Source organism: Oryctolagus cuniculus, chromosome 1 (assembly GCF_051225735.1).
Source record: "Oryctolagus cuniculus isolate XC-2025 breed Fujian yellow rabbit chromosome 1, ASM5122573v1, whole genome shotgun sequence".
In the NCBI taxonomy this organism is placed as follows: Eukaryota; Metazoa; Chordata; class Mammalia; order Lagomorpha; family Leporidae; genus Oryctolagus; species Oryctolagus cuniculus.
The window spans coordinates 56264100-56277949 of NC_142867.1; the positions used below are offsets into that span (position 1 = coordinate 56264100).

Sequence of the window (13850 nt, forward strand, 5' to 3'; positions counted from 1 at the left end):
CCATGATTTTCTGTCATCCAGCATTGTTGGGCTGTTTTTTTTAATCTAATTCTTATTTCTTTATAGATAAGCTGTTTTGTTGTCCTTCTCTAACAGCTTTTAGAATATTTTCTTTATTCTTGGTGAAGTGAAATTGCACCAGGGATGTCTCATTGTGGGTCTTTTTCTTTTTCTGGGCTCCTTGTGTCTGAAGACTACCTCTTTTTTTTTTTTTTTTTTTTCATTATTTCTTTTATTTCCTACCATCTACTTTCAGTTTTCTATTTCCAGTACTTCTGATAGACCTATTTTAGAAGCTTTTAAGTTCATCCTCTATATTGAATTTTTTTTAAATTTCTGAGTATGGACATACAAAAGGAATGCCATGAAGGAAAAAAATTACCTTCCATTTCTTCCTTTACATTTTAATTTTAGGAATCACCTTATATTTTCAATTGCTTTTCATAAATGTAATATAGTTCCAAACACCCTTGAGGATATTATTTACAATTTACTGGAAGATTTCTTGTTTTGCCTGAATGATATATATCCACAGATATCATTTTTAGATTCCATTCAAAACTTTGTTGTATTTGAAAAGCAAGAGAACATAGAGGTTTAAAGCACAGATACTGGAGTGCGGCCACCTGGATTCTAATTCTGGCTCTACCATTTGTGGCCATGTGATCTCAGACAAATAATCCCTAAGAAGTTCAGTTCCTGCAGCCTGTATTGTGGCGGTGATAAGGGGGCAGGGAATGGTTAAGCCACCACCTGTGAAATCAGCATCCCATCTAAAACCCAGTTCAAGTCCTGGCTGCTCTGGTTCTAATCCAGCTGCCTACTAATGGACCTGGGAAAGCAGCTGAAAATGACCCTAGTACTTGGGCCCTGCCACACATGTGGGAGACTCAGAGTTCCAGGCTCCTGGCTTGAGCCTGGCCCAGCTCTGGCTGTTGCCATCTTTTGGAGAGTGAACCAGCAGATAGAAGATTCTCGTTATTTCTCTCTCTCTCTCTCTCTCTCTCTCTCTCTCTCTCTGTGTGTGTGTGTGTGTGTGTGTGTGTGAGCCTCCTCTATAACTCTTTCAAATAAAATGAGATAGATATTTTAAAAAAACAGTTTGTGGGCTGACATTGTGGCACAGAGAGTTAAGCTGCTATTTGTGATGCTGGATCCCATATTTGAACAGTGATTCAAGTCTGATCCAGCTCCCTGCTAATGCACCTGGGGATGCAGCTGAAGATGGCCCAAATATTTGGACCTCTGCCACCCACAAGGGAGATTTGAATGGAGTTCCTGGCTCCTGACTTTGGCCTTGCCAGCCCCAACCACCAGGGAGTGAACCAACAGATGGAAGATCTCTTTTTGTCTCTCCCTCTCTCTGTGTCACTCTGCCTTGCAAATAAATAAATAAATCTTTAAAATAAAAAAAGATGTAATTATAATATCTATTTGATTGAGATGTTGTGAAGATTAAATGAAATAATATCTTTAAGAATATTTCTAATAGTAAACACATTAAATATAAGCTGTTCTTGCTATGTGGCAGATGTAATCTCCTAATTTCCTGGCATATAAAGACCAGTTACTCAGAAATATTAAAGCATGATATTATTCCTCAAACCTAGCTTTACCTTCTATCTCATTCAGAGTCATGGTAAATATAAATAACCATAGTGTTCAAAATTGAGATACATCATCTATGGTTTTTAAGTTTATTCTGTGTTAAAATATAACCTATAGCTGAAATTGGGGTAAAAATTAATTTGCCTGTTTTATGATTAACATTTTATTTGGAGAGAATGGATAAATATGGGGGTATACATATGGAGATGCTAAGAGAAAACATGTAGATAACAAAGTGGCATGGACAGTTTTCTTGAGGCTATTAGATGTGGTAAGAAGGAGTGTGATGTGGAATAGAAGATGATAAATCAGGTTAACTGGAGCTCTCTGGTCACCCGAATGTGGAAGTTGGTTCACACCATGTGTGGCTTACAAATCTGGCAGAAGAGTTTGATCATTATCCTGTAACAGGGAGAACATAGCTAAAGTTTTTGAATGGAGATTAATATGATAAAAGGGAGTATTTTTGCTTTTTAAATTTTTTTCCCATACTGAGAAGTTAGAAATGTTTGGGGCAATTCAGAAAAAAAAATTTTTGAGCTACGTCTAAACTCTGAAAGAAAGTCACTTCAGTAACACATTGTACTTTTCAATCTCATTTTCTTCTTTAATGTAACACTTTTTGAGAGATGCCAAAGCTTTATGAAAAAAGAATGCTGGCTTTGACAGTTCAAAGATATATAGGTTGGAAGTATGAAGTGATTGAGGATAATGAGAAATTAAGATTGCAGGGCTCACTCTTCAATTGTAGCAGAAAATTAAAGGTAAATTACATAGCAAGGTTCAGAATAAAATTTGTATAAGTATTCAAGTCTTTGCAAGTTTATAAATTGCCTGGTATGTTTGTAACTACAATGTTATTATGTGGTCAAAGCACAAGGGACTTGAGGATGTGTATTTATGGACTGATTCCCCAACAGATAACTGCACTATTCTGGAATGCTATTGCTATGTCAATAGTTGTAGACTTATTGTTTTAAAATTTTTCCATCTTTCAACCTAATTAACTTAGAATGTCTCTAACGTGATTTGCAAAGAATTTTATATTTATATTTTGCAATCAGCATTCAATTGGCAGGCAGGTTTGAGACATGCACTACAATGTGTAAATATTTTGTAAGATAGTAAATAGCTCCATCTAGTCTAAATGTTTTATGATTGCCTGCTCTCTGCTAATTGGTCATGGATTGAAATTCCCCATTGTTTAATTTTTTTTTAATTTGTGGGAAATTTTATAAATAAGTGCGTGGGGCTTCATATCACAGCTGTTGTCATTTAAAGTTTGGACAGCATCATTACAAATGAAGCCCTGCTGTGAAATCAACGTCTAAAGGCATCTTGGCATCTCAGCCATTTCCTTGGGAGAAGATTACAGCTCAAGTCTGTTGAACTTTATTGCCTTGGGCCTCATGACAGTCTTCAGAAACATGCAAGGCATTTCTGTTAAAGAAATTCAGATGTGCTAGGACACAGATGACATTCTTGTGCATAGCAATTTCCTAAGGGGATGAGGAATAAGTCAGGAAGAAGAAGATGATTCACACTTTTTGCTGTGTTCTAGGATTATTTTATGAAATCCATAGAGATGATGGAGACTGTCCCCTACGTGATATCACGTAGGGGAAAGTGGTGGTCTTTTCCTACATGGCCTGTATATTTTAACAAATACTTCAACATGACTAAAAAGACTGTCTTCAAAATCACCTTAGAGTTGATTTTATCATTTTCTTTGAATGGTTTTTTCACTGATTTACTATTTATTTTCTCCCTCTGTTGTGGGTATCTGGGGGAGTGAACCAGCAGATGGAATATATCTCTTTCTCACTCTCAGTCTCTCAGTCTCTCATTCTCTCAGTCTCTCTGCCTTTCCAAATAAATACATCTTTAAATTTTTGTACCATCAATGTGTGTATAGATGTACCCACATATTTATTACTTTGTGTACTCGGTAATCTTATTATATCTCAGACTTTCCATTTGATGTCCTAGGTGGCACTGGGGATGCCAGCTATCTGGTAGTTTTTCTAATGGACTTTCTACCTTTAGCAAGTGCTGGGCTTTGTCTCCTGTCCCTTGGGTTTAACATTATTATTCAGATCTGCTCACAACTGTTACTAACATAAAATTCAGCATCAGTGTTCTGTTTATCTCTCCAATTTGCCACTTAACTTATATTTTGGTCTGAGCATTGCTTACTTCCTTGCCAATCCATTGTTTTGCATTAAAGATTGTAAAATGTTTTATAACATTTTTAGTTATTTTCAACCAAAAAGAGTTTATGAACATAACCGTAAATTCAGAAATAAAAACCCAAAACTAAGTTTCAAAATGATGTTTTGACCACTATATTCCTAAAGTTGTACCTATGAAAAATGCATTCATTAAGTAAAAGCTTTTTAAAAAATGATGTTTTGGTTGGATTTCTCTCAGAAGAGAGAATTTTATTTTCTTTTTTAGCAAACTTTTTCTGTTTCTCTTTTAAGATTGTGTATTTATTTGAAAGAGTTACAGAGAGGCAGAGGCAGAGAGACATCTTCCATCTGCTGGTTCACTCCCCAAAAGGCCCCAACGGTCGGAGCTGCGCCGATCTAAAGCCAGGAGGCAGGAGCTTCTTCTGGGTTTCCAGTGTGGATGCAGGGACAAAGGGCTTGGGTCATCCTCCACTACTTTCCTAGGCCATAGCAGAGAATTGGATCAGAAGTGGAGCAGCCAGGACTTAAACCAGTGCCCATATGGGACGCTGGCACTGCGGGCAGTGACTTTACCCACTATGCCAAAGCACTGGCTCTCAGAGAATTTTCTGAAATTGTCACTTTCTCTCTCTCTTTTTTTAAAGTTTTATTTATTTACTTGAAAGTCAGAGTTATACAGAGAGAGCAAGAGAGGCAGAGAGAGAGAAAGAGAGGTCTTCCATACACTGGTTCACTCCCCAGATGACTACAACAGCCGGAGCTGTGCCAATCCAAAGCCAGAAGCCAGGAGCTTCTTCTGGGTCTCCCATGTGGGTCCAGGGGCCCAAGGACTTGGGCCATCTTCTACTGCTTTCCCAGGCCGTAGCAGAGAGCTGGATTGGAAGAGGAGCAGCTGAGACTAGAACTGGTGCCCATGTGGGATGCTGGCACTGCAGACAGCAACTTTACCCACTACACCACAGTACAGGCCCCTTAAATTGTCGTTTTCCAAAATACATCCTACAACTACATTTTTAAAAAATATTCTTAGCAAAATTAGGTCTAGAAGTGCTGCCTACCAAATTCCTCTCATTAGAATCACAATTTAAAAACCTGAGAAATCTTGCTATTTAAAAAAAGGAATTAGAAGAAAAAAATTATTTAATTTTGTTTATTTGGTATTACCCCTCCATTTTCCTCCACGTAACAGCTATCAGTACCCTACAGAGCTGGGGTTTGCAAAAACAGTTTGGGGAGCTTCTTTTTTTTTAATATTTGTTTGTTTATTTGAAAGGCTTACAGAAAGAGGGGGAGAAACAGAGAAATGTTCCATCCACTGGTTCACTCCCCCAAATGGCTACAATGACAAGGGCTGGTCCAAGCTGAAGCCAGGAGCCAGGAGCTTCTTCCAGGTCTCCCACATAGGTGGCAAGGACCGAAACTCTTGGATCATCTTTCACGGCTTTTTCCCAGGCCATTAGCAATGAGCTGGATTCTAAGTGGAGCAGCCAGGACACAAACCAGCACCCCTATGGGATGCCAGCCTTGTAGGTGGCTATTTTACCCACTATACCACAGCACCAGCCCAAGGACAGTTTGGGGAGCTTCTTAACCTCTACCACACTCCTGGTGAAAATCTCTTAGGCAGGCCTGAGTCTTCCTTGCAGAACCAAGCTTCTGTCTCCTCATCTGAGCATGTTACATATACTGATATAACCAGGGGAACTGTTTTTTATTGTAAATTCTTCACATTTACTCCTCATGGAAATGAAATATCTCCAGGGTCTAACCCTGCCTTAGAAATGGAGACCATGGGGCTGGTGCTGTAACACAGCAGGTTATAACCACACGGGTGCTAATTCGAATCCTGGTTGCTCCTCTTCTGATCCAGCTCCCTGCTAATGTGCCTGGGAAAACAGTGGAAGATGGCTCAAGTCCTTAGGCCCTGTACCCATTTGGGAGACTAGAAGAACTCCTGACTGCTGGCTTTGGATTGACCCTCTCTGGCAGTTGTGGCTATTTGGAGAATGAACCAGTGATGGAAGACCTTTCTCTCTGTCTCTCCTCTCTTTGACTTTGCCTCTCAAATAAATAAATAAAATTTAAAAAGAATATTGAGAAAAACAGGAAAAGAGCTAAAATAAGAAATAGGCAGTTTAACTATTATAATGGGAGATTTTTAACACATCTCCCTCAATAGTTGGAAAAAAAAAAAAAAAAAAAAAAAGAACCATTGCAGCCAGCTGAGGAGTGAACCAGAGGATGGAAGACCTCTCCCTCTCTGTTTCTTCCTCCCTCCCTCTGTAACTCTGCCTTTCAAATAAAAAAAAAATAAAAATAAAAGGAAATTTCTTCCTTTTTACCTTCAGGATAGTACTACACAATTGCATCCCCACCACTGGTCCTAACAAGCTCCAGTATTACTTTTAAACAGGCCAAAGTTTTCTATGTTTTATTCCTACTTTGCCTTCAGATTCTTCCTTCACTTTTCTAGATCCCTTATTCCTAGCACCAGTGCTCTTAGGATGCTCTAATACCATTACTGCTCACTGTTCAGGTGTATTTTCCTTACCCTCACACTCTAAAATTAGTGCTAGAAGCTCACAAAGTTCCTATCTCCTACCTCAAGAATATGAAAACAATTAAGCACAAATGTTGCCTCTAGAAGAAAAAACACCACGGTTACAAGTAAACAAATCTAGATTCCACTCACAGCTCTATGGCTGACTTTTTTTCCCTCATCTGGAAAGTGGGGAGATTGCATTAGAATAATTGATATCTCCTGTCTTAGATCTATGAGTTTAAAATCAGTTCTCACAAAAATGACTAATTGATGGGTGAGGAATTTGCATTTTGATAGAGATAGCTACTTCCTTGTTCACTGTTTCAGATTCTAGCTTCCCTGTGGCTCATATCATGTCCCATTACCAAAGGAAAGACTGGTCAATTAACTATATATAAATCTACCTTGCACAATATCTTCAAGGTTCATCCATATTACACCATGTGTCAAAATTACTTTTCTTTTTTTAAAAAGAAGCACAACCTTTCATATCACAAAGACATCCCTTCAAAACCACAGTTCTACTCTAGGCTGGCTCTGTGCTCTGAAGCAAATTTCTTAATCTGAAAAAGGCTGCTTCCTCACTTTAAAAAAAAAAAGATTTATTTTATTTATTTGAAAGACAGAGTCAAGAGAGGTAGAGAGAAAGAGAGATAGGTCTTCCACCTGCTGGTTTACTCCCACAATGATCTCAACTGCCAAAGCTGAGCCAATCCAAAGCCAGGAGCTAGGAGTTTCTTCCAGGCCTCCCATGTGGGTGCAGGGGTCCCAGGACTTATGCCATGCTCTGCTGCTTTCCCAGGCACATTAGAAGGGAGTTGGAGGGGCCAGTGCTGTGGCACAGTGTGTAAAGCCGCTGCCTGCAGTGCCGGCATCCCATATTTGCACCGATTTGAGTCCTGGCTGCCCCATTTCCAATCCAGCTCTTTGCTATGGCCTGGGAAAGCAGTAGAAGATGGCCCAAGTGCTTGGACCCCTGCACCTGTGTAGGAGACCCAGAAGAAGCTCCTGGCTTCAGATCAGTGAACTTCTTGGCTGTTGGAGCCATTGGAGAGTGAACCAGTGGATGGAAGACCCCTCTCTCTGCCTCTGCTCTGCCTTTCTCTAACTCTGTCTTTCAAACAAATAAATAAATCTTTAAAAAAAAAAAAAAAAAAGAATGGAGCTGGGTTGGAAGAGGAGCAGCTGGGACTCAAAACAGGGCCTGTATGAGATGCTGGTGCTGTAAGCCAGGGCTTCAACCAACTGTGCCACAGCACTGGCCCCAATTACATTTCTTTTTTTTTTTTCAGCCTTTTTAAATGTACATTTTTTAGAAAGCTTTTATTTAATAAATATAAATTTTATAGGTACAGCTTTTGAATTATAGTGATTCTTCCCCCCCAAACCCCTCTACCCTCAAACCATCCCACCTGCTACTCCCTCTCCCATCCCATTTTTCATTAAGATTCATTTTTAATTATCTTTATATACAGAAGATCAACTCTATACTAAGTAAAGATTTCAACAATTTGCACCCACACAGACACACAAAGTATAAAGTACTGTTTGATGACTAGTTTTACCGATAATTCTCACAGTACAATTCATTAAGGACAGAGCTCCTACATGGGGAACAAGTGCACAGTGACTCCTGTTGTTGATTTAACAATCGACACTCTTGTTTATGACGTCAGTGATCACCCAAGGCTCTTGTTATGAGCTGCCAAGGCTATGGAAGCCTCTTGAGTCCACAAACTCCGACATTATTTAGACAGGGCCATAATCAAAGTGGAAGTTCTCTCTTCGCTTCAGAGAAAGGTACCTCCTTCTTTGATGGCCTCTTCTTTCCATTGGGATCTCACTCACACAGATCTTTCATTTAGGTCATTTTTTTGCTACAGTGTCTTGGCTTTCCATGCTTGAAATGCTCTCATGGGCTTTTCAGCCAGATCTGAATGCCTTAAGGGCTGATTCTGAGGCCAGAGTACTGTTTAGGGCATTTGCCATTCTATGAGTCTGCTGGGTATCCCACTTCCCACACTGGACCATTCTCTCCTTTTTAATTCTGTTATTATTAGCAGACACTTGGTCTTATCTATGTGATCCCTTTGACACTTAATCCTATCTTTATGATCAGTTATTAACTTAAACTGATCACTTTAATTAGTAAAATGGCATTGGTACCTGCCAACTTAATGGGATTTGGAGTCCCATGGCAAGTTTTTAGCTTTACCTTTAGCAGTAAGTCTGAGGGAATGTGTACCAAACTGTACATCTCCTCCCTCTCTTATTCCCAATCTTATTTTTAACAGGGATCAATTTTCAATTGGATTTAAACACCTAAGAATAATTCTGTGTTAAGTAAAGAGTTCAAGCAGTGGTATTAAGTAGAAAAAGAAAATACTAAAAAGAATAAAATAGTAAGCTGTTCCTTGACAGTCAGGACAAGGGCTGATAAAGTCATTGCTTCTCATAGTGTGAGTTTCACCTCTACAGGTTTCCTTTTAGGTGCTCAGTTAGTTGTCACAGAGCAAGGAGCACCTATGATATTTGTCCTTTAGGATTGGCTTAATTCACTCATTATGATGTTTTCCAGATTCCTCCATTTTATTGCAAGTGACCAGATTCATTTTTCTTTACCACTTTGTAGTATTCCATAGAGTACCTATCCCATAATTTCTTTACCCAGTCTTCCGTTGACGGGCATTTAGGTAGATTCCATGTCTTAGCTATTGTGAATTGAGCTACAATAAACATGGAGGTGCATGATAATAAAAGAAAATAAAAAAGCAGATAGCTCTTTTATTTGCCAATTAAATTTCCCTTGGGTAAATTCCAAGGAGTGGGATGGCTGGATTGTGTGATAGGGTTATATTCAGATTTCTGAGGCATCTCCAAACTGTCTTCCATAGTGGCTTTACCAGTTTGCATTCCCACCAGCAGTGGATTAGAGTACCTTTTTCCCAGCATCCTTGCCAGCATCTGTTGTTTGTTGATTTCTGTATGAAAGCCATTCTTACCAGGATGAAGTGAAACCTCATTGTGGTTTTGATTTGCATTTCCCTGATGGCTAGTGATCCTGAACATTTTTTCATGTGTCTATTGGCCATTTGGATTTCATCTTTTGAAGAATGTCTGTTTAAATCCTTGGCCCATCTCTTAAGTAGGTTGTTTGTTTTCCAATTACCTTTCTTGTTAAGATGGGTTTATATTCCATTATATGTATATAGACACGGCACACACATACAACATTTTGTTTATTTGCCTTTTGATATCATTCGGGTTGTGTAGAGGAGAGTGGGATCCCTTGTATCAATGATCAGTTCTTAGTTCCTTAAATAGGCTCTTTGCCTGGATCTAGGAACCCAGTTAATACAAGAGCTGTTTTATAAGAGAAAAGCTCGGAAGTTCTGTTACATTTACGTGTGCATAGGAATCTTCACAAGAATGAAGTCCAAAGAAGTGACCAGAGCAACATATTTTTATACTTTTTAGACAGAAAAAATTTGTGAAGGAATGACAGGACAAATAGATTTCTGGCCTAGGATCATAAATTCTAAGGATGTTATTAAGGTTTATGTGGGAGTGTAAAAGCTTGTGGAAGGTAAAGATTACTTCACAGAGTCTGTTTATTCAGGTTCATTGCAACCCCAATTACCAACCTCTGATGATCAAAGCTGTTTTCTAATCTTAGTATGTGAAGGTTGTCCCTTCTAAAAGAATCTTTATGGCTTGATGCATGTAGGAAAAGACAGGCCGAAGGCTGTTCCTGAGGTTACAATTTCTCAAGTGACTTCAGCTTGAAATAATCCATCTTCAATGGCAGCACTGCTGGTGCAGTAGGTTAATCCTCTGCCTGCAGGTGCTGGCATCCCATATGGGTGCCACTTCTAATCTCGGCAGCCCCTCTTCCAGTCCAGCTCTCTGCTGTGGCCTGGGAAGGCAGTAGAAGATGGCCCAAGTGTTTGGCCCCTGCACCTGCGTGGGAGATCGGGAAGAAGCACTTGGCTAGTGGCTTTGGATCAGCACAGTTCTGGCCATTGTGGACGTCTAGGGAGTAAACCAACAGAGGGAAGACCTTTCTCTCTGTCTCTCCCTCTCACTGTCTATAACTCTACCTCTCAAATAAATAAAATCTTTAAAAAAAGAAAAAGAAATAATCCATCTACTAGTTCAGCATATTTTGGTATGGCATATACTTAATTGAGTTGTTTCTACTTTTTGGCTATTGTGAATAATGAATCTATGAACTTGAATTTACAAATTTCTGTTTCTTTTCAGCTTGTTTGGATATATATCAGAAATAGAATTGTTGGTGCGCATTGTCATTCAAATTTTCTATATATTATGGCTTTTGGCCGGTGCCGTGGCTCAATTGGCTAATCCTCCGCCTGCAGCACCGGCACCCCAGGTTCTAATCCCAGTTGGGGTGCCAGGTTCTAGTCCCAGGTGCTCCTCTTCCAGTCCAGCTCTCTGCTGTGGCCCAGGAGTACAGTGGAGGATGGCCCAAGTGCTTGGGCCCTGCACCCACATGGGAGACCGGGAGGAAGTACCCGGTTCCTGGCTTCAGATTGGCGTAGCACCGGCTGTAGTGGCCATTAGGGGAGTGAACCAATGGAAGGAAGACCTTTCTCTCTGTCTCTCTCTCACTGTCTACAACTTTCTCTCTGTGTCTCTCTCTATCTCACTAACTCTGCCTGGCAAAAAAAAATATATATATATATATATATTTATATATATGTATATATATACGTATATATATGTGTACATATATATATACGTATATATATATTTTTTTTTGGTTTTTAATTTGATACAATTGTGGGGTTTTGTTTTTTTGAGAAAGTGCCATATGTTTTCCACAGCAACTGTGCCATTTTACATTCCCACTGAGATTTTCTCCTTTTTCTGAAATTAACTTAGTTTATTGGCATTTTATATGAATACTATGTCATTCTTGTTTGATATTGTTTATTAGTATTCTAGTTGTATTTTTTCTGTCTTTATTTTGTCATTCTGAATTATGTTCTCTATGTAGGTTTATAATACTGAGACCTTCTGTCTATCCTATTCCCCAACAGCATTTCATTCTGAGTTTTAACATCAGCTGTATTGATTGTCTGATTAATAGCTGAGTACTCTTTTCAAGCTAACATTAAGAAAGAAAAAAATACTTCCAATCAGTTATAAGACGAATCTCTATCCCAGAAATGTAAAAAATGTGGAATAAAAAAAGTATAATAGACTCAATGAAATATGGTATAAATATGCTAAAACTCCCCAGAAGAATTTTTACATGAATTAACAGTCTTAAATGGGTTGTTTGTTTGTTTGTTTGTTGTTGTTGTTTGATTGGAAGTGGAGCAGCTGGGTCTCTAACCCGCACCCATATGGGATACTGGTGCTTCAAGTCAGGGCGTTAACCTGCTGTGCCACAGCGCTGGCCCCTTAAGTATTATTTTTAAAGCAGAAAAGTGCTCTCTCTCTCTCTCTCTCGCTCTCTCTCTCTCTCTCTACCTCTCTCTCTGTAACTCTGTCTTTCAAATAAATAAAATCTTAAAATAAATAAATAATAAATAAATAAATAATAAATAAATAAATAAACAGCTCTGGCTGTTGCGGTCATCTGGGGAGTGAACCAGCAGATGGAAGACCTCTACCTCTCACTGTAATTCTGTCTTTCAAATAAATAAAATAAATCTTAAAATAAAGCAGAAAAGTAGAAGCAGCTCACCAATGGTATGTGTAAATGGTATTCTTATCAAATGTATTTTTAACTTATCTCTTAGAAAATATGATTCAAGGACAGCATTTTTTCTTTTCCAGATTTTCCTAACTATGCCTTAGTGATAATTTGGAATAAAAGTAAAAAACCCAGTGGACAGTGGACAATGTATCCTATACTTTGATTTCCTTATATTCATCATTTCTGGTAACTATCCTAATAATGCTCATTTGTCTTTGTTTTGTTTAAGGATTGTTCAAGTTTAGAAGAATATAACATTGCTGCAGCATTACTCCCTTTGACCAGTGCTTTCTATAGGGTAAGTTTCATTGATCTATATCTAAGCTTGTCGTGAGTTGATTTATAAAACTTTTTCACTTTGCTTTATCATGGTACTACTTAAATGCTGTCCTCATAGTATACCTAAGTTATCTGTGGTTCTGTTCATTATAACACTTACTACATGCCATGTATATGAAATCTAATGTAGAACGCTAAATTGTTTTCTAAGCAAGGATTCCTTCAATCCCTACTTTTTCTTAATAACACTTTATAACATCTGAAATTATGTATTAAATTGTTTACATGTTTGTTTTTTTCCCCTTCCACAAAAAGTAAATTCCATGAGGCTAGGATATTGTCTGTTTTCTTTGGTGGCTATGTGTCAGTTTCACTAAGTAAATATTTATTGAGTGAACAAATGAATGAATGAATGATGGCAATGGAAGCATAAATTAGAGATTTTTAACTTTATTGGCAATTTCTAGTAACCATATTAGAATTTTCTGCCATGTTCAGTAATTTTTAAAAATCTGTCATTTTTATAACTCTCCTAGTATACTTCATCATCAATGGGTTAGTTCTAAGACAAACAAATCCAGCAAATTTGTTTATTCTCTTATTTGCTATGAAGAACTTGTAATGAATTAGACACCATACTCTGAATAGTTCCCTTAATCTGTCTCTGAAATGTGCAATAGCAAACAATAAATGTGTGGCAGCAGGCTGACTCACTGGTAAGCCACATGCATAGCCAGCTTTAATGGGAAGTGCATGAATAAGTAGGACTAAATGCTGTGCTGTTTCTCTGTATTACGGAACTTGATACATATTTTATGGGTGGATTTATAGATTTAATTATTTGTTGTTGACTTGGGGTGAATGAAAGTCCAGTCAGGAACCAGAAACCACACCAATAAATTGGTCAGGGAAATTTTAATATAATGAGTTATTAAGTAGCAGCAAGAAATTAACTACTGAGAGGTAAAGAGAATCCTAAAGAATACCGGGATTTAATACATAAGGAGTAACTACTACCTCCAGGGCTCAGAGTACTCAAGAAAGGAACATGCTTGGCTGAGGGGCCCTCCCAAGGTCTAAGCTGATTCAGTACTTGTTGGAAAGATCCTGCTTTGGCCACCGATGGTGTAGGAGTTCACAAAGGTGCCACAGACCTGGCACAGGTTTAATGCCTGCTCGAGTGCCGGCAGTTCTTTCTGGGAAACCATCTGCTAGGATGCAACTGAAGCTTTTAGGGTGCTGGTGAAACTTCATAGGAAACCACCAGCTGGGATGCTCATAGATGAAAAAGCACCTCTGAGTGTCCCACACACCACTAATAGTTACATGCCACAGGAGCAATGCATGACTTCTTAGCTTGAAGAAATACAAGAAATACAGATCTTATGTTTGTGTCTACATGATTTCATAGTACTTTGATATCTTTATTGCTAAATTTTAACTTCAACATACCATTCTAACTGAACATCCACTAGCTTATCCAGCTGTAAATAACATTTTT

General features: G+C 38.4%; 1 protein-coding gene across 10 annotated transcripts in view; it reads left to right on the forward strand.

Annotated features, from left to right (window-relative positions):
• Positions 1-13850, forward strand: part of SBF2 (SET binding factor 2) — a 517136-nt gene that overhangs the window by 364948 nt on the left and 138338 nt on the right. For all 10 annotated transcript variants that reach the window (XR_016231409.1, XR_016231408.1, XM_089328918.1 and 7 more), the window contains one exon: positions 12300-12368. Coding sequence is in view for 8 of the 10 variants with exons in the window: in XM_089328918.1 (XP_089185044.1) it covers positions 12300-12368 (69 nt within the window). In the remaining 2 variants the exon portion in view is untranslated. The remainder of the gene's footprint in view (positions 1-12299; positions 12369-13850) is intronic.